This window comes from Bufo bufo, chromosome 4 (genome assembly GCF_905171765.1).
Source record: "Bufo bufo chromosome 4, aBufBuf1.1, whole genome shotgun sequence".
In the NCBI taxonomy this organism is placed as follows: domain Eukaryota; kingdom Metazoa; phylum Chordata; class Amphibia; order Anura; family Bufonidae; genus Bufo; species Bufo bufo.
The window spans coordinates 228,581,400-228,603,047 of record NC_053392.1 but is presented as its reverse complement, the minus strand read 5'-3'; the positions used below and the strand labels follow the sequence as shown (position 1 = coordinate 228,603,047).

General features: G+C 44.1%; 1 protein-coding gene across 2 annotated transcripts in view; it reads right to left on the bottom strand.

Moving 5' to 3' along the window:
- The window catches only part of LOC120997972 (probable cation-transporting ATPase 13A4), a 458,422-nt gene that overhangs the window by 382,569 nt on the left and 54,205 nt on the right, over positions 1–21,648 (bottom strand). For both annotated transcript variants that reach the window (XM_040428359.1, XM_040428360.1), the window contains exons 2-3: positions 14,979–15,152; positions 9,443–9,574 (exon numbers count right to left, since the gene is read on the bottom strand). In XM_040428359.1, coding sequence (XP_040284293.1) covers positions 9,443–9,574; positions 14,979–15,152 — 306 coding nt within the window. The remainder of the gene's footprint in view (positions 1–9,442; positions 9,575–14,978; positions 15,153–21,648) is intronic.

The following is a 21,648-nucleotide window of genomic DNA, read 5'->3' as shown; positions in this document are numbered from 1 at the left end:
GCGCGCCAACTACTGCCATATAAACTGGTGGACTATGAGGCCTTTAGAAAATTTGTGGCCATTAGCACACCTCAATGGAAGGTCTCCGGAAGGAAATATTTCTCCCAGAAAGGGAACCCAGAGCTATATGGCCACGTTCAGTGCCAAGCGAATGTATCTCTGGCACACAGTGTCGGTGCCAAGATACATCTGACCACAGACATGTGGTCTAGCAAACACGGGCAGGGAAGGTACATAACTTTTACTGCCCACTGGGTGAACCTTCTGACGGCTGTCAAGCATGCAACCCGTGGCACCCATGTGGATTTGGTGTTATCGCCACGGATTGCATGCAGGCCTGCCTCTTCTTCTCCTCCTCCTACTCCATCCTCCGTCTCTTCCTCGGCTGACTCCTCCTTTTCCATGCTACTGCCTTTTCCGCTGCACCCCCCAGCTTCCCAGAAACTATTCAACGTGCCAGGTGAGATGTTGCCTTGCCGTGCTGCGGCTGTTGTGCCTGGAAGCCAAGAGCCACACCGGTCCTGCTCTCCTTTCAGCTCTGCGGTCACAGGCCGATCAGCGGCTAACCCTGTTTAATTTGACAGTTAGTAAAGTGGTGTGCGACAACGGTGCCAATCTGCTAGGCGTGCTGAAACAGGGCAAAATGACACACGTGCTGTGCATTGCACACGTCTTGAACTTAGTCGTGCAGCGATTCGTTGCCAAATACCCCAGGGTCCAGGACGTCTTGCGGCAGGCCAGGAAAATCTCTGCCCATTTTATAAAATCTTACACCACGGCCATGGCTCGCCTTGCTGACGTTCAGCGGCGACACCACTTGCCCGTCAGACGTCTGATTTGTGACTACCCGAGGCACTGGAACTCCACCTTGTATATGCTTGATAGGCTGCTCCAGCAGAAACGTGCCGTTAACGACTACCTATATGAACTCTGCGGCAGGACAGGTTCTGGGGAGCTTGTTTTTTTTTCACCGTGTCAGTGGCTGCTCATGCGCGACGCATGCAGACTTCTGCGGCCATTTGATGAGATCACCAAACTGGTCAGTCACAGCCAGGGCGCCATCAGTGACATCGTACCTTATGCCTTCTTTCTAGAGCATGCATTGCATTGTGTCATTGGTCAAGCAGTCGAGGAGCAGGAAGATGAGGAAGTCGCAATGCTGAATGAATTCCCAGGGGGAGCCACTCCATCTGAAACAAGTCAGCAGGAGTCTGAAGAGGAGTCAGAGGAGGATGGTGCTTGGGGGGAGGAGGAGGAGCAATAAGAGCAGGCTTTACAATTTTCTGGGATCCCTGGTGTTGTCCGTGGATGGGGGAGGAGACCGAGGAAGACATTCTCCTGGGCGATGAGCAGGCCATTCAACTGCTTCCAATTTAGTGAAAATGGGGGCCTTCATGCTCCAGTGTTTGAAGAGGGACCCCCGTATAAAAAGCATAAAGGGCAAGAACCAGTACTGGGTGGCAACGTACATAGACCCCGGTACAAACACAAAATGGCGGACATTTTACCATCATTAGTGTTGATCGAGCACCGTAGTGCTCGGGTGCTCGGGGGCTCGGGCCGAACACATCGGGATGTTCGGGTGCTCGACCGAGCACCCGATTATAATGAAAGTCAATGGGAGAACCCGAGCATTAAACCAGGCACCCCCTGCTCTGAAGAGGGGAGGGTGCCTGGTTCATAGGAAAATGTCAGAAATTGATGGAAACACCACCATAATGGTTCTGGAACGGCATGGGGAGGATGTCTGTATGCATCTTGTACTCGCAGGTCGCTGCTGGAAACTATGTTGTCCGAATAGTAAGCCACTTTTACAGACTGATAATAATGTGCACAAAAGTGAAAAATATAATTAATTTTAGAGGAAAAAAAAACTGTATATCTCTTAATAGAGGGCCTCATTCACATTGTGGTAAAATAGTTCAGGTAGTGGGACTCCTACACTCAAAAAGCCTATGCACTAAGTGAAAGGGTTGACAAAAATTACAAGGAACCGGCACTCCAAAACACCCTTTGTTACACATAAAGGAGGGCATCATACACAGCCTTGAAAAATGATTATTGATGGCCTGCTGGTGACCCTCAAAAACATTTGAAGCAAGGGCCTGCTGATCTGACCATCTAAAACATTAGGGGTGAAGGCTAGCTGCCGCATTGGTGACTCTAGATAACCTCTGGGCGATTGCACGTCCCCGTGACGGCGATGATCCATTTGGATGTCTGCCCTATCAACTTTTGATGTTCTTTTCTGCGCCTACCATGGTGATCACGGGTAACTGGGAATCAGGGTTTGATGCCGAAGAAGGAGCCTGAGAAAGGGCTACCACATCCAAGGGAGGTCAATGGCTAAAATCTGATTGGCTGTTGTTGCCTTGCCACTCTTTTTTTGATAATTGTGAACCACCCAGAGAGGGTGGGTCAAGTTATTAAATCACAAGCATCCAAGGAAAGCAGCAGGCGAGCGGCAATTACCCACTCCCGACTCGGGGAGGTAGTGATGATAAATTAACAATACAACACTCCTAATCGGCACTGTTATTGGAATGAGTACACTTTCCGTTAACAAGGATCTATTGGAGGGCAAGTCTGGCGCCAGCAGCCAACTTGCTCCCGGCCTCCACAACATTCACCCAGTGTGCCAACATGGTGAGGATTTTGTTGACCAGACTCTTGGCTACTGAGACTGGACTTGTAGGTGAGGGCCTGCTGCCGCTTTGTTGAGTCTAGATAACTTCTAAGCGAATGCACTTCTCTGTGACGGCGACGATCCATTTGGATGTCTGACCTATCAACTTTGGTGCAATTTTTCAACAAGGACCTTCTGGTATCGCACCATTTTGCTTCTCTCCACCAGAGGAATGAGAGATGAGAAGTTCTCTTTGTAATGGGGGTCGAGAAGGGTGAACAACCAGTAATCCGTGTTGTCTAAAATGCGTATAGCGCGTGTCGCGGGAAAGGCAGCCTAACATGAAGTCAGCCATGTTGGCCAGAGTACCAACAGGTATGACTTCACTGTCATCAACAGGAGGATGACTGTCCATTTCCTCATCCTCTTCCTCCTCTTCTGCCCACCCACACTGAACAGATGGAATTAAACTTCCATGGGTACTACCCTCTGTAGCGGACGCAACCGTCTCCTGCTCCTCTTCCTTATCGTCCAATTCGCTCTGAGAAGACGGACGGAGGGTGGACTGGCTTTCACCCTGTGTAATGTCTTCTTCCCCCATTTAAATGTGAGCATGTGATTCCTCAAAGTTTATTAAAACGTCAAAGAGGTCAGACATCCAGGCCCACTCCTCGCTTCTGATTAGCGGAAGCTGACTGGAAAGGTGACGACCATGTTGCAGATGGTATTCCACTACTGCCCTCTGCCGCTCACAAAGCCGTGAAGTTCCAGCGCGTGCTCACGTCGCACAACAGCCGGTGAGCTGGCAAGTAAAAGCGCTGCTGCAGCGTTGACAGACCGGCTAAAGCTGTCGATGACTTGCGGAAATGTGCACACAAGCAGCGCATCTTCACCAGTAGCTCAGGCAAATTGGGGTAGGTTTTGAGAAGCAGCTGAAGCACTAAGTTTAAGACGTGGGCTAGGCATGGGATGTGTGTGAGCTTGCCGAGCTCCAAATTCGCCACCAAGTTACGGCCATTATCACACACAACCATGCCTGGTTGTAGGCTGAGTGGCGAGAGCCACAGCTCAGTCTGTTCCTACACCACGAAGAACAAACAATGGTCCCTGTCTTATGTAAATACAGCGACATAAAAGGCCTTTTATGTTTGGGGCCTCAGAGGAATTCAACACCTGTGACGACCACGTGTTATCGAATATCAACTATTATCATTAGGGATTTTTTCAAGAGGGGGGATTTCGTTAGCCATGGTTTTAATCCAATTTAATATTTTTATTTATTTTATACATATGTATTTGACATGTATTTGTACTGGCCTACATTACAATTTTTATGCAACGACCGCCTAATGTAAATCCAGCCACATAATCACTTGATCTTTTCTGTCCGGTGAATGCCTAATGTTTGGGGCCTGTACTCCAGTGGCCTACAGTAAAATTTGTATCCATTGATCGCATAATGTACCGTATCATAATCAGAATTTATTTTATGTCAGGTGAATGCCTAATTTTTAAGGCCCAAAATAAAAAATTTCTAGGCTCCAGCAGGGCACATTTCTGAGAAATTCCATTTAATACACATAAAAATGTCCCCTGATTAAGATAAAAAAAAAATTGTGGGAATTTTTGTCATTGATCCCCCTCTAGTATGGCACTGTCCATGTTGTGGGACAATTTGTGCACTTCTACTAAGTATTTGGTGGCTGAAAATATGACCTGAAGGTTTTTCAGGTTCGCCTGCCATTAAAGTGAATGGGGCCTGCCGCGAACTTGCGGTTCGCGAACATTTGATCGCGTTCGTGAATCATCCCGGCTGATGTTTGTCCATCACTAATGGCTGTATCAAACAGCACTTGCATCCCAATAACAAGAACGGTTTGCTGGAATTACAGAGCTGTATAATGGCAATTTGGATCCGCAGTCAGTGCAGCAAGGTGTAATAGGATTGTTTCTATTACCCAGGCTGTAAACTCCCCTACTGAACCCTGTTCTGCCTCAATTCTGTGGAATGATTACTCCATATCCTTTCCCTGAACTTCTATACTGCAAACTAAAAGTTTTGAAGTCTTTTCTACCACTGTCCCTAGTGCCTGCTGACGTCTCTCCCTGCATTAAGTACACTGGAAAATGTCTCAATCCAAGATGGCTGAGGCTATTTATAGTGCTGTGACATCACAGGGCTGGCTGCTGATTGGCTGCATGCCTGGCATTGTGGGTGATCATTCATTCCCAGAGTTCCTTGCTCCATGTCCTAACCTGTGCAGCAGCCATTTTAGGAAAAAAAATTGATTCTTTACCACAAACCGTGAGGAAATTCGGATTCATTGCGAATCAAATTTTTCATCTCTAGTGTTAAAGGGATTCTGTCACCAGGTTTCAACCCTGTCAGCTAAACATATGCTGATCTTCAGGGCCTCATCAGGATTCCTAATGTGGGCTTCTAAATGTGATCCGTAGCCTTATTTTGCTAAAAAACAGGTTTTCCTAACCTGTCACTCAAAGAAATAAGGTGCTCAAGGGGATGTCAAGGGATGCAAGGTGCCGGCCGCACCCACCGCCGTTCGTGCCCAGCGCCGCCTTTCCAGACTTCTGCACCGCCTCCTAATCCTATGTGCCGCCTCTCGCTCTCCCTCCCTCCCCCCACCTCCTGCTGTAAGATATTGCGCGTGCGCACAGGGCTCTGAGAGGCTGGCGCCAGAGTGCAGGTCATACCTGGGTTGAACGAAGTGCCGGCGCATGCGCACTTCGCTTTAAGAAGCCAAATCGAGAAGTCTGCACGGGCGCATCAGGCAGAGCCCTGTGCGCACGCGCGAGATCTTACAGCAGGAGTAGGGAGTAGGGGGGAGGGGGGATGGAGGGAGAGCGAGGGGCGGCACAGAGGATTAGGAGGCGGTGCAGAAGTCTGGAAAGGCGGCGCTGGGCACGAATGGCGGTGGGTGCGGCCGGCACCTTGCATCCCTTGACATCCCCTTGGGCACCTTATTTCTTTGAGTGACAGGTTAGTAAAACCATTTTTTTTTTGTAAAATAAGGCTACGGATCACATTTAGAAGCCCACATTAGGAAATCTGATGAGGCCCTGAACATCAGCATATGTTTAGCTGACAGGGGTGAAACCTGGTGACAGAATCCCTTTAAGTAATTATTATGGCAGCATCCTCACACAGTTTTGTAAACTGAAAAATAAAGTTATGGCTCTCAAATAGGGATGAGCCCATGGTTGTTCGGGTTCGCCGGGTTCGGCTGAACTTCGGGTCAAAGTTTGGGTTTGGTACTGAACTTTATCCGAACTTGAACCGAAACCCCATTGAAGTCAATGGGGACCTGAACTGTAAAATAGTCGTAGTAAGAGCTACAGGGCTGCAAAAGGAGGCAAAATGGGGGTAAGAGCAGGATAGGTGCCCTGCAAAAAAATGTGATAAGGAAATCACTTAAAATAACATAGAATAGAAAAAAAATAAAAAATAATATTCTTAAACTAGGAGGTGGAGGTCAAAGTGGGGTATGAGGTGGAAGTGGCGGTGGAGGGGGAGGAGGAGGTAGCCAGCACTGTTTTTGTTGTTTTTTTATTTTTATTTTTTTCCCTTTATTTATTTATTTATTTTATATTTTTTATAAATTTGGGAAGACCCCAAAACATTGGGAAATAGAAAAGAGAATGCAAAGAGAAAGTGCGCTGGAGTATAACAATGACTGGGTGAGGCCAGTATACTTGTCTACTCAGCACAAGGTACGGACAAGTCCTGTGGGATCCATGCCTGGTTCATTTTAATGAATGTGAGCTTGTCCACGTTTGCTGTGGACAGGCGGCTGCGTTTGTCTGTGATTGCCCCCCTTTTTGTGCTAAACACACGTTCGGACAATACACTTGCTTCAGGGCAGGCCAGTACCTCCAAGGCGTAAAGGGCAAGCTCAGGCCATGTGCCCAATTTGGAGACCCAGAAGTTTAATGGGGCAGACCCATCATTCAGTACGTGTAGGAATGTGCACACGTACTGTTCCACCATGTTGCTGAAATGCTGCCTCCTGCTAAGACGTTCTGTATCAGCTGGTGGTGCTGGTTGTTGTGGCGTGCTGACAAAGCTTTTCCACAATTCAGCCATGCTAACACTCCCTTCTGAAGTGCTGGCGATGCCCCAGCTGCGTTGGCGACTTCTTCCTCCTCCTCCTCCTCTACCTTTGCCTTGTGCTTCCACTGAGCCCCCACTGTCTGGTGTGAATGCCATCAGCAGCGCGTCTACCAGCGTGTGCATGTACTCGCGCATCTTCCGATCACGATCCAGTGACGGAATAAGGACAGCACGTTATCCTTGTAGCGGGGATCCAGCAGGGTCTGGCTGGCTGTGCTGAAGTTGGTGGTGAAGGTGTTACGCTGACCGGATGAGGAGGTGGTAGAGGAGGAAGCAGAGTAGGAGGAGGCAACAGGAGGCAACAAGAAATGTCCTGCAATTTTCGGTGGCAGTAGGACATGCACCAAACTGCTATCCGCCTCAGGCCCAGCCGCCACTGCATTTACCCAGTGTGCAGTTAGGGAGATATAAAGTCCCTGCCCGTGCACACCTGATTTTGTCTGCCACTTGGTGGTGCAGGGCAGCGATTGCTCACCTGGAAAAGTAGTGGTGGCTGGGAACCACGTACTGTGGAACAGCCACTGCCATAAGGTTTTAAAAAGTCTCTGTCCCCACCAGATGAAATAACAGCATTTCAAAGGCCAGGAATTTTGAAATGCTGGCTTTCAGGTCCAGGGATCGCGGGTGGGCCTCTCCAGTGTTTGGGGGCTGGACAGCTGAAAGCTTCCATGGGACAGTGTGGACATGCTGGGTGACGGTGGTGGTGTTGCTGCCACATCCTCTGTTTGCGGGGTGGCAGGTGTCACTGTCACTCCAGAGGGGGAGGAAGAGCCCGAGACTGCAGCAGAAGAGGGAGCAAGATGAGCCTGAGATCTTTTGTGATTTTTGAGGTGTTTACTCCACTGCAGCTTGTGCTTTGCATTTAGATGCCTGGTCATGCAGGTGGTGCTCAGGTTTAGAACATTTATGCCTCACTTCAGGCTCTGATTGCACAGTGTGCAAACCACTCACGTCTTGTTGTCAGCACATTGTCTGAAGAACTGCCAAGCCAGGCTTTGGTGTGCTCAGTCCCTGGGTGTGGTGGGCAGTGGCAGGCTCCCTCTTTTGCTGTGCGGCTGGAGCTGTGTGACCACCACCTTTTCCTCCGAACTGCACACGTATCTCTCATGACCTTGATTCCATCTGGGGTCTAGGACCTCATCATCCTCCACATCATCTTCCACCCACTCTTCACCCCTGCCCTCCTTGCTGGTCTACACACGGCAGAAAGCCGCAGCAGTTGGCACCTGTGTTTCGTCATCATCGTCAGAGACGTGCTGCGGTGGTCCTCCCATGTCCACCTACTGAAACATAAGTGGTTGGGCATCAGTGCACTCAATCTATTCCACTTCTGGGCAGGGCTAGGTGGATGGCCCACGGAAATCCCGCCAGCTGAGTCATCAAAAAGCATAAGAACCTGCTGCATGACTTGGGGCTCAGACTGCTTTGCTGATTTGCAAAGGGGTGAGGTGAAAGACAGATGCCCATGGGCTGCAGGTGCCAACTCTGCGTTTTCAGGGGGGACAATGGGAGACAATGTGAAGGAACTGGAGGCACTGTCAGCCATCCAATCTACTACCGCCTCTACTTGTTCTGGCCTCACCATTCGTACACTGGTATTCGGGCCTACAAAATTACGCTGAACGTCCTGTCGCCTACATGCACCTGAGGAAGGTGTTTCATTTGGGTGTGTAGATGTCACAGATCAACCACGTCCTCTCCCTGCAACAGGAGCTCCAACAGCACCAGCAACACTATGACCAGGGCCACATCCCTTATTTGATGCTCTCCTCATTCTTTGAGGTCACCCACTGAATCAGACAGATTAACTATATTAATTTCCCTGTCACGTATGCAGTGCAGGTGTACCTCACACCAAAAATGGGTATATGTCACCCACTGAACTACTCAGAGCTGATGGGTGGTGCTACACGTGATCCAGCTTGTATAGAGGCTGGGTCACATGATGCACATGCCAATCACAGCCATGCCATTACTAGGCATGGCTGTGACCGCTTCTAAGTGGCCATAGCTTAAAAGCTTGTTGATTGGCTGCCCTCCAGCCTTTTTAAAAGCTTTATTAAATGCCAGAACACCGAACTCGAACCCAAAGTTTTCCAGCAAAGTTTGGGTTCGGGTATGGGTACTAGAACTCGCAAAGTTGACAAACTTGACAGTTTGGGTTCGCTCAACATTACTCTCAAATTATAATTTTTTTAAGAAGGTCTACTGTACACAGAATAAAATGGATGTGTGTGCAGCTTGTTGAATGGCACAAAAATGATAAATCAGTTGTGGAGTTATTGTTTTTTGTTTTATATTCCCTCCTCCCACCTGAAAGAGTCTAAAAGGTAATCAATCAAAGTACATGCCCCAGATTAGCACCAGTAAAAATTGCAACTTATCTGGCAACAAATCAAGTCCGTCACAATGTCTTTGATGGAAAAATAAAAAAGTTATGGGTCTTGGACTCTGAGAATATGAAAAGAGGTTGTCCAATCTGGACATTTATAAGTTATTGATATGCCATAAATTTCCAGATGGACAGCCCCTTTATGATCCAAAGATCCAAAGATCCAAGATCCAAACATAATCCAAAGATCCAAGATCCAAACATGCCTGGTTGGTAAGGGTTTAATGAATGCAATATATTGTGGATAGTAAACATTGTAATGAACATTGCTATTGATACTGCACACAACACCTACCTTGCCTTCTGGCTCAATTATAGATTTGTGTATGACTGAATTGTCATCACTTATAACCGGGTACCCAGATTTCATTGTTCTTTTAAGTCTGACCTGAATCACCAACTTCTTCAAGCAGTATTTATGTTCTCCCTGCAGAAAGATTATAGAACTCATAGACATGGGGAGTCTAAAGGTGGAAAACTGCTATTGATCCAGATACTGAATGGTAATGTAAGGCCTCTTTCACACGACCGTTTTTTTTTTCCGTTTTGCGGGCCGTTTTTTGCGTTCCGTATACGGTCCGTATACGGAACCATTCATTTCAATGGTTCCGCAAAAAAAACGGAATGTACTCCGTATGCATTCCGTTTCCGTATTTCCGTTTTTCCGTTCCGTTGAAAGATAGAACATGTCCTATATTTGGCCGCAAATCACGTTCCGTGGCTCTATTAAAGTCTATGGGTCCGCAAAAAAACGGAATGCATACGGAAATGCATCCGTATGTCTTCCGTATCCGTTCCATTTTTTGCGCAACCATCTGTTGAAAATGTTATGCCCAGCCCAATTTTTTCTATGAAATTACTGTATACTGTATATGCCATACGGAAAAACGGAACGGAAACGGAAACACAACGGAAACAGAAAACGGAACAACGGATCCGTTTAAAACGGACCGCAAAACACTGAAAAAGCCATACTGTCGTGTGAAAGAGGCCTAAGCCTGGAGAACAGTTGGGCATAGGGCAATCATGATGGCTCTATGCTAGAAGCATGGGTGTAAGTACCAGGGTAACAGTCATAGCAACTGCTATGGGGCCCAACAAGTAAGGGGGCCAATCTTCACTCAAAAGGTGCAGTTAGTGTTGCAATATGTGTAAGATGTCATAGAAAAGTGAATAAAATTCAGATCACCCAGTGGTTGATAGTGATGAGCGGCAGGGGTCATATTCGAATTTGCGATGTTTCGCAAATATTTAGTAGATATTTTGCGAATATTTTGCCTCTTTAAGGACAGTATCTGAAGATTTACATATTTTTGCACCAAAGTAAATAATAATTAGATACAGCAGATGAAACTATTGTAAGTGATGTAAATAAGTGATAAGTGATGTAAAGCAGATCAGTATGAGTGGAGGAGGAAACAAACAGTTGTAGCAGTAAATGATTATAGCAATTATAGATAAGGAGTGTGGAAGTTTTATTGTCCTCTGATAGATATTTAATCCATGAATCCAAGAGGTCTGAGGGGCACATTCCTTAAGGCTGAGTTCACATGGGCGAGATTTCCGCGCGGGTGCAATGCGGGAGGTGAACGCATTGCACCCGCACTGAATCTGGACCCATTCATTTCTATGGGGCTGTGCACATGAGCTGTGATTTTCACGCATCACTTATGCGTTGCATGAAAATCGCAGCATGCTCTATATTGTGCGTTTATCACGCAACGCAGGCCCCATAGAAGTGAATGGGGCTGAGTGAAAATCGCAAGCATCCGCAATCAAGTGCGGGTGCAGTGCGATTTTCACGCATGGCTGCTAAGATGACACAGTATTCACTGTATTATTTTCCCTTATAACATGGTTATAAGGGAAAATAATAGCATTCTTTAATACAGAATGCTTAGTAGGTGGTCAATTGAGGGCTAAAAAATAAAATATAATTATGATCCATCACCGTGATAGACTGGCATATCAATGGAAGCTCTTAGCGCACATTTTGATCAAACTTGTGTCAGGCCCATCCACCACGCTAAGAGCTTCCATTGATTCCAATAGTAGGTACCATTTGAATTTAGAATGATCCCCATTTCTCAGCTTTACTGCTTATATGTGTGTGCAGCCATTATTTTTTTATTTATTATGTTTGCCTTATGGATGTGCACCCATGACTATGATTATGAATAAGAATATGCCAGTCTAAACTTTCTTGTAATATTTATCTGAGGGTGGCGCCTCTTTTAGACTGAGCACATGCCCATCTGCCTGGAGCTTCTGAGCAAAGTACAAATGAAGCTGGTTCCTTCACTGCCCTGATAATGTGGACTTGGATAAGTCCAAGAGAGGCGGTATATTAGTGATAGGGACCCGTCCGCGGAAGCCACCTTGACGCCTGGTGGATGGGCCCGACACAAGTTTGATCAAAATGTGCGCTAAGAGCTTCCATTGATTCCAATAGTAGGTATAGTACCACTTGAATTTAGAATGATCCCCATTTCTCAGCTTTACTGCTTATATGTGTGTGCAGCCATTATTTTTTTATTTATTATGTTTGCCTTATGGATGTGCACCCATGACTATGATTATGAATAAGAATATAATTATAGAAATTGGTGGCTCACTCCCTGTTCCACTATGAAAAGGTGCACTGCCCCGCAGCACTCCCTGTTGCTGATAGAGTAAAAAGAAATTGGATTAGGATGGGCGTCACTCAATATCAAGCAACCATATAGACAAGATGGATTGTATCAGATAAATTTTATATCACACTCAAAATTATTTACAACATGTTGCATAAATCATATACATTAAAACCATTAAAAACAGTTATGTTAAAACCTATGGCACTAAAACGCTGAGAGGGGCTATTAAACCCTGATAGGGGTTATTGAGCCGTAACTGTTAGTAAATGGCCCCAAGCACTGTAGTCCAGAGACACTTGTAGCTATAGATTACACAGTTCATGAAAAAGTCATTGATATATCCACAAATTGTAGCAGTATTTAAGTGTTGTACTTTGTACAGGGTACTTTACTGCTCCTATAATCGGTCCGCTTGTACACCAGGTTGTCAAGTGTAGTGCTCTGCTGTGAGCTTCAAGGACCTGTAGGTAGAGTCTATGTGTAAAGTTCCCCACGCTCCTGGCTATTCAATACAGTGGTGCCGCTTGCTTTCACCGCTCTGACCTTCCAGGACCTGTGTGGCGTCCCACGTGGTTTGCTGGGCAGGTCAGATGACTTGTAATTCCGGGCGGGGTTTTCAAATGTCTTTAGCGTGGATGATATTGATCCATAGCTGCTTTAACTCCAAATGTGGATATGCGATCGTAGATGTTTCTTCTTAATAATCCCTCACTGTCATTACCATACGCGTTTCGGGGTAATCCTAATCCATGAATAAGAATATGCCAGTCTAAACTTTCTTGTAATGTGTATTATTTTTTGAATATTTAATGTGAGTCTGCATACTTTGATGCCACCAGTGTGCAATATTGTCTTTAAGAAGTAAGACCCTTATGGCCACTCAGTCTAAAACCGGTGTGGGCGAAATATGAATGCCTTACGATAGTCCTGATAGACTCAATGCAAAAAGTTTAGCCACTGGCAGTGAAGATTCCTGTTGTAATCAAATTAGCAATACAGTACAATATGTCTGGCATGGTGAGATTGGAGAATATGTTACTGGGAACAGGAATAAACATTTCATGCTGTAATCCTCTTGCCACCTGCCAAAATGAGGTATATCCTGTCTCTGCACCCTAGTCGACTGAAATGGCAATCAAGCCTGTCAACTTTACCAGGAATAATAATAATAACTTGTTCCTGATAAAACCTATAGATTAATAACTTGCCTATTCACATTCAGCACAATGTATGTGTTGCAGAGAGACCACACACCAATACTTGCTGGCTGGCATTCCCACTTATTGAGGTTCTCACATTCTAAAACCCATATACATGGCATATTTGGTGTCGAAATGGATGGCAGGATGAAATATGAGTTATGAAAACATGTTGGCACCCCTATATCTACAAGAGCAGATGGGAGACATAGTTTTTTATATTTTATAGCTGCCAGCTGGGTGAAGAGGTGGAGTCCACATGTTTAATGAGTGCATTCCCAGAAGTATCGGCAAAGAATGGGAGGGGTATCCCTCGCATCTCAACCCTCTTCTGCTGGGGAATAAAATGAGGCATTTTGGACTTACTGTATCTTTGACAAAATCTTGGGATCAGATTGGCATTGTGTTGTGTTCTGCGTTCTCTCTATTCACGGACCTTAAAAAAAAAGGACTTTACCAAGCCATTTGCTAAGTATAAGAACCCACTTGTTTTAATCATTTTATTTTTGTCACTGTTTTACACACCTCTATGTATATGTGTTAATTCTTGATTTTTGTAACGAAGTTATGTAATTGTACATGTTTATACATTAAAGTTGAAACTTTAATGGTTTGATTTGTAGCCTATGACCGAGTCAGTTAACTTCAGTTTAAGTATGTAAGTGTAGATTGTGTTACCGTGTATCTGCTATTAGTGTTGCTGTGTGCCTGCTTGCAAGTGGGGGATTGTTGGGATTTCTATAGGCCCGTAGAATTTGATAGATGGTGGCAGTGTGTTTTGGGGTGCCTGAAAGGCTGTTAAATCTGTGACCTACGTGTTGGGGAGTGTAAGACTGAGTGTGTGAAATAGATCAACCCTTGGCAGTTGCACCCGGATCACATGACAGGGCAGTTGTGACCATGACAAGCTTGTATTCCTGTCTTTCTGAGATTTGATGTCTGTGAAACTGGTCAAAAGCATAGAAGAATGAACTCGCCACATAATAAAAAAAGAAAGGAAATATCTGCCTATACTGAAACAGTTTTGCAGCCATGACCACAACATCACCAACATACAATTCTTTATATTAAAAGGGAATTTCAAGGACAGGAGTGTCTGCGAGTACAAGCTCATGACCACCTTTGACACACTCAGATCAGGAATGAATGTGTCTCATGAATTGATGTCCTTCTAAATCTCCTAAGAAATGTGCTCCTCAGACCTGTTGGGTTCACCGCATAAATATATTGGATGTCTATTTGAGGACAATAAAACTTTCACACGCTTTATCAATAATTGCCACAACAATTTACTGCTCGGGCTGTTTGTTTCCCCATCCACTCATATTGATTTGCTTTACATCACTTGTCTCAACTATCTCATTGTTCCTGTGCACTTTGGTATAAACATTTGTGAATTTTCAGATACTGTCTTAAAAAATGTTGGAGGAAGAGGCCTTAATAGTCTCGAAAGTTTGCAATTGTGTCATTATCTTTTCAGTTAACAGGTATCAACCACTGAGGAATCAAAAAAATTTTTTAGTAGGGGTTGCAAAAGCAGTTTGTCTAATGGAGGGAAATAAAGGAGTTAATTACTACGTAAAGGTATTCATGTTTTTTTTTTTATCATGCTCCTAAGTCTAAGTGGGTATTTGGCGACTATCAAATATGTTATATATTGGAGTCTTAGACATAATCTATTGGTTTTCATTATTGGAGAATTCCAATCATAATGGCAGTGAATTTGGGCTTCTCTAAGTGTCAGACTCTGGGTAGCAAGAGTAGTTTAAGGGTGTTGCTTTGTTTAAATTTGGAGGTTGTCAGGCTACATAATGTTTTAAATGTTTTTAGTTTTTTTTTGCTATATTCATATCTCTACAATAGTAGTTAGGTGGGGTGTTTAGCAACACCCTTGCTTCTTGGGCTAAAATGTGCAGCAAAGCATGGGCATTGCTTCTCTTTGTTTCAATAACATATACCTATTACTATTTGATAACTGGCAATAACGTGTACTCACAGTTGTTTGTAGCAAGACTGTGTCAGCAACTGCCAAATCACATGGGACACAGTGACACCAAACATCCAGCTCTGGCTTCCAATAAAAGAGCAATTTAAGGAGTCCTATAGAAATCATGTAAAACAAAATACAAAGAGCTTTTTTCCACCACTCCGATTTGTATCCAAATATCTCCTACAAAAAAAGAATACAATATTAAAATAATATTGGATTGGTCTAAAACCCAAATTAGCATCTATATTTAAACATGTCATACTTATGTCACACATATACACACATACAAAGAATTCTACAAAAATAATACAAGAATTAACATTTGCAGGAAAAAAAAATATATACAAAGGAATAGTCACCCAAATTGCATTGAAAAATGGTGTTCTAGAGGTGGTGATGGTGGTGTCTACTAAAAGAAGAGGGCCACTATGCATAATGTATGAAGGAACTATAAATCTAGCAAAGAAAATCAGCCTTTTTCGAAGATGTTGCTGTTAGAAATGTTTCACTACATATAGTTAGTTAGGCCTCTAATTATTGTTTGAAAAGCTGCCTGATTATGTGTTATTTCTAATGATGTTAATTTAATATGATGTGTCCTCACTATGGATGAAACACTATGCAAATTCATTTTTCAAAGCTTTTATATCTGTTTTAAAGAAAAAAATTACACAAAAATGGCTACTTTTTGTGGTTTTTATGCCACTCACGCCACTTACTCATATCTTACTCCACTACACTTTGATCTAAGATTATTGTGAAAAATGCTGGTCGAAGTAAGTTTGCCCCTTTAACTGCAGCCAGTAATTATGGATGACAATGAGTGGTGGAAGACTGAGGGGAGCAGCAAGGTAAGTATATTAAAAGGTTTATTATTTTACTATTTTAAAATAGTGTTAAGTCTGTAATAAATCTTATTTGATATTGTATAGTGAATTACCAGTGCAAGAAAAAGGGGGTCAGTCAGCTTCCATGGCTAGAAACACACAAAAAAAAACAATTACAATGCAACAGCACTCTGCAAACCAAATAAAGTACAATAATGCCATAATTATAGAAAATATTCTGGTGCTAATGCTACGCTTATTTAGTAAATTTGAGATTCTTGGCAAATACATTTTGTACAAAATTATTTGGGCCCGTCTGCCAAACGTCAAGGCGATCTCTGCAAGACGGGATCCTAACACTAAATACAGTACTACCTGTTATACTGATACCTGCATTCCCTGGATTAAATGGAGGCCATTATGGCACCAAAATTGGTAAAAGGCAGAGTGGACCCAGCATGCATGTGGATGAGTCCTGTTGGTCTTGCACTCCTGACCAGCCTGTCTGCCCCATAGACTGATTTTAGTGTAAGTATAAAGCTGTAGTCTGCTCTCCATGCACTCATTTGAAGCCTTTTAGCACCAGAAGAGGTATATAGCGGGCTTAGCATGCATGTTGGGACCTGTAATCCCTGGATTTAATGGAGAATTTAATGGAGGCCATTATGGCATCAAAAATGGTAAAAGGCAGAGTGGACACAGCATGCATGTGGAACCTGCACTTCCTGAATTATATGGTGGCCGTTATGGCACATAACAGGTAGTATTTAGTGTTAGGTTCCCATCTTACAGAGATTGCCTTAACATTTGGCAGACAGGCCCAAATAATTTTGTACAAAATGTATTTGCCAAGAATCTCAAATTTACAAATAAGCGTAGCATTAGCACCAGAATATTTTCTATAACTGGCATTATTGTACTTTATTTGGTTTGCAGAGTGCTGTTGTATTGTATTTTTTTCTTCTTCGTGTTTCTAGCCATGGAAGCTGACTGACCCCATTTTTCTTCCACTGGTAATTCACTATACCATTGTTTCCCAACCAGTGTGCCTCCAGCTGTTGCAAAACTACAACTCCCAGCATGCCCGCACAGCCAAGGGCTGTCCGGGCATGCTGGGAGTTGTAGTTTTGCAACAGCTGGAGGCACATTGGTTGGGAAACACTGCACTATACAATATCAAATAAGATTTATTACAGATTTAACACTTTTTAAATAGTAAAATAATAAACCTATATAACTATGGCATTATTGTACTTTATTTGGTTTGTGCTGTTGCATTGTATATATTTTTTCCTAGTGAATTACCAGTGTATATTAAAGGGAACCTGACATCAACTTTATGCTGACCTATCTGAGAGCAGCATAAAATAGTGACAGAAATGCTGATTTCAGCGGTGTGTCACTCATGAGCTAAATGTACCGTATTTTTCGCCCTATAAGACGCACCGGCCCATAAGACGCACCTAGGTTTTTGGGGAGGAAAATAAGAAAAAATTTTTTTTTAACCAAAAGGTGTGCTTTTGGTGGGTTTGGAACTAATGGTGGTCTGTGGATGACGGACACTGTTATGGGGGGATCTGTGGATGAAGGACACTGTTATGGGGGGATTTGTGGATGACGGACACTTATGGGGGATCTGTGGATGACGGACACTTATGGGGGATCTGTGGATGACGGACACTTATGGGGGGATCTGTGGATGACGGACACTTATGGTGGGATCTGTGGATGACGGACACTTATGGGGGGATCTGTGGATGACGGACACTTATGGGGGGATCTGTGGATGACGGACACTTATGGGGGATCTGTGGATGACGGACACTTATGGGGTGATCTGTGGATGACGGACACTTATGGTGGGATCTGTGGATGACGGACACTTATGGTGGGATCTGTGGATGACGGACACTTATGGGGGGGATCTGTGGATGACGGACACTGTTACAGGGGGGGGATCTGTGGCTGGCACTGTTACAGGGGGGGATCTGTGGATGGCACTGTTATATAAGTGCCATCCACAGACCCCCCACCCCATAACAGTGGCATCCACAGTGCCCCCCCAGCCCATAACTGTGCCATCCACAGATTCCATGAGCTGACGCCGCCCCCCCCCCCCCCCCCCCCCCCGCCGCATACAAATATAAATGTATTATTGAATTAAAAGTTATTAAACATGCCCCCCTCACTCCTAATAGTACCGTATATCCTAATTTCTTCTGTATAATGCCGGCAGGCGGGCCGGGCGGCCGGCGCGTCCCTCAGTGATGTCACTTGTCTGCGCCGCCTGCTTCATTCATAAAGCAGGCGGCGCAGGTACGTGACGTGAGGGAGTTACGCTGCCGGCATTATACAGAAGAAATTAGGATATACGGTACTATTAGGAGTGAGGGGGGCATGTTTAATAACTTTTAATTCAATAATACATTTTATATTAGTATACCGGAGCGGTGGGGCGGGGCTATAGTACAGTGACCGCACCGCCCAACCGCTATTGCCGGCCCCCAGCTCCTCCTCCCAGTCCCTCCCCCGGCCCCCGCTCCGTACATCGCGTCCAGCGATGTTAAAACTGTCAGTATTCGCCCCATAAGACGCAGGGGCATTTTCCTCCCATTTTTGGGGAGGAAAAAGTGCATCTTATGGGGCGAAAAATACGGTAAGTGGTTGCTGAGAACCAGCTTTATAATCATTACAGCACATGCTTTTAAAAGAGTCAAATCTACTTGAGAAGAGTCATGGTTATTCCTAATCTCCTGCACTCTCACCCATCTGCTGATGATTGGCAGTTCTCTCCTAGAGAGAAAGGGAGAAAACTAGGTAGAAGACTGTCAGTCATCAGCAGGTGGGCAGGGAGAGCAGGAATTCATGAATAACCAGGTCAGGTGGCCGTGACTCTTCTCTAGGCCCAAGCTGCAATGATTGTGATGTTGGTCCTCGGCAACCACTTATTTTAACTTTTAAATGACAGACCGTTAAAATCAACTAACCTGTCTCTACTTTATACTGCCGTTAGTATGGGCAGCATAAAGTTAATGACAGGTTCCCTTTAACTACATTAATGTATTTAAGTTCAGTCTTGTGTCTTATTTTTCCTTTCAGGATTTTTCAGTTACACTGTATTTCATCTGTACTGTACCTTGATCTTCTAGCCAGTTATAAATATATTAGTAATCATCTTAATAAATTTTAATATCATCAAAAAGTTTACTTATTTTAGTAATTCAATTCAAAAAGTGAAAGTACATGTATCATATGGATTCATTACACACAGAGTGATCTATTTCAGTTGTTTATTTTGTTAATGATTATGGCTTATAGTAAATGAAGACCCCAACGTTAGTATCTCAGAAAATTAGAATATTATATAAGACCAATTAAAAAAGATTTTTAATACAGAAATGTATCTTTTTTACCCTGCCCTGAGCCCAGTGACAGAGAAAAAAAACTTTTATCCGTCTGTTAGTTAGGTGGACGGCGGCAGACATTTTATGCAAGCTCAGTGCACCAGCACTGCATATGTGCTTTTGTGACATTTAGATCCAAGCTTGAAATACTGCAAAAATAATCTGGTTTTAAAAAAAACACCCTTTTTTGGCAATATCCTACATCTGGTGCCTTTGCGGCATTAGTCAGTGTGCAATTTAAGCTAGAAATGCAGCTATAATTTTCTGGGTTTTAAAAAACACCCTTTTTGGGCAATATACACAATTTTACAGCCCTTGCTGCATCTGCACGTGTGAAATTCAAGTGTTATATATAGCTGTCATATTCTGGGCAAAATACTTAATATTGCAGCCATTGCTGCATCTGTGATTGCTAAAAACAAGTTTGAAATATTTAAATAATTTTCTGGCTTTGAAAAAAAAACAATTTTTGGCAATATCCTTCATCTTGGGCCTCTGCCGCATTAGTCAGTGTGCAATTTAAGCTATAAATACAGCTATAATTTTCTGGGTTTTAAAAAACACCCTTTTTGGGCAGAATACACAATTTTACAACCCTTGCTGCATCTGCACGTGTGAAGTTCAAGCGTTATATACAACTGTAATATTATGTTAGTAAAAAAAACACCCTTTTTGGCCAAAATACTTAATATTGCAGCCATTGCTGCATCTGTGATTGCTAAAAACAAGTTTGAAATATTTCAATAATTTTCTAGTTTTGAAAAAACACCCATTTTTGGCAATAACCTTCATCCTGGGCCTCTGCCGCATTAGCCAGTGTGCAATTTAAGCTATAAATACAGTTATAATTTTCTGGGTTTTAAAAAACACCCTTTTTGGGCAAAATACATCATTTTACAGCCCTTGCTGCATCTGCACGTGTGAAATTCAAGCGTTAAATACTATCATATTCTATCATATTCTGTTAGTAAAAAAAACACCCTTTTTGGGCAAAATACTTAATATTGCAGCCTTTGCTGCATTTGTCATTGTGAGATACACCCTTTAGATACTGTGGTTCTATTCTGCTATTAATAAAACACCCATTTTGGGCAAAAATCTTTCATTGCGGCCTAGTCTGCATCTGTACGTGTGAGATACACTCTTTACATGCTGTGGTTCTATTCTGCTATTAATAAAACACCCATTTTGGGCAAAATTCTTTAATCGCGGCCTAGTCTGCATCTATACGTGTGAGATACATACTTTAGATACTGTGGTTCTATTCTGCTATTAAAGAAACACCCATTTTGGGCAAAAAACTTAATTTTGCAGCCTTTGCTGCAAATGTCATTCAGAGATACACCCTTTAGATACTGTGGTTCTATTCTGCTATTAGAAAAACAACCATTTTGGGCAAAAAACTAAATTTTGCATCCTTTGCTGCATATGTCATTGTGAGATGCACCCTTTAGATACTGTCATTCTTTTCTGCTATTAATAAAACACCCTTTTTGGGCAAGATCCTAAATTTGAGAAATATGAGGAGAGCTTCAAATAAGGGACGTGGCCCCGGTTGTGGTGCTGCTGGTGGAGCTCCTGTTGCAGGGAAAGGACGTGGTCGATCTGTGCCAGCTACACGCACAAGTGAAACACCTTCCTCAGGTGCAAGTAGGCGACAGAATCTGCAGCGGTATTTGGTCGGGCCTAATGCGGCTCTACGAATGGTGAGGCCAGAACAAGTACAGGCGATAGTAGATTGGGTTGCTGACAGTGCCTCCAGTTCCTTCACATTGTCTCCCACCCAGTCTCCTGCTGAAAGATCAGAGTTGGCACCTGCAGCCAGTGTCCATCAGTCTTTCACCTCACCCCCTTGCAAATCAGCCAAGAAGTCTGAGCCCCAAGTCATGCAGCAGTCTCTTCTGCTTTTTGTTGACTCTGTTAGCAGGGTTTCCTAGGGCCATCCACCTAGCCCTGCCCCAGAAGTGGAAGAGATTGAGTGCACCGATGCCCAACCACTTATGTTTCAAGATGAGTACATGGGAGGACCATCGCAGCACGCGTCGGATGATGACGAAACACAGGTGCCAACTGCTGTGGCTTTTGAAAGTGTGCAGACAGACAAGGAAGGCAGGGGTGAAGACTGGGTGGAAGATGATGTGGAGGACGATGAGGTCCTCGACCCCACATGGAATCAAGGTCATGCAAGTGACCTATGTAGTTCGGAGGAAGAGGCGGTGGTCGCACAGAGCCACCAGCACAGCAGAAGAGGGAGCAGGGTGCAAAAGCAGAGCGGCCGTCCTCTAGACAGTACGCCTCCTACTGCCCACCGTAGCAAGGGACCGAGCACACCAAAGACAGCTCCAAGGAGTTTCCTGGTGGGGCAGTTCTTCAGACAATGTGCTGACGACAAGACACGAGTGGTTTGCACGCTGTGCAATCAGAGCCTGAAGCGAGGCATAAACG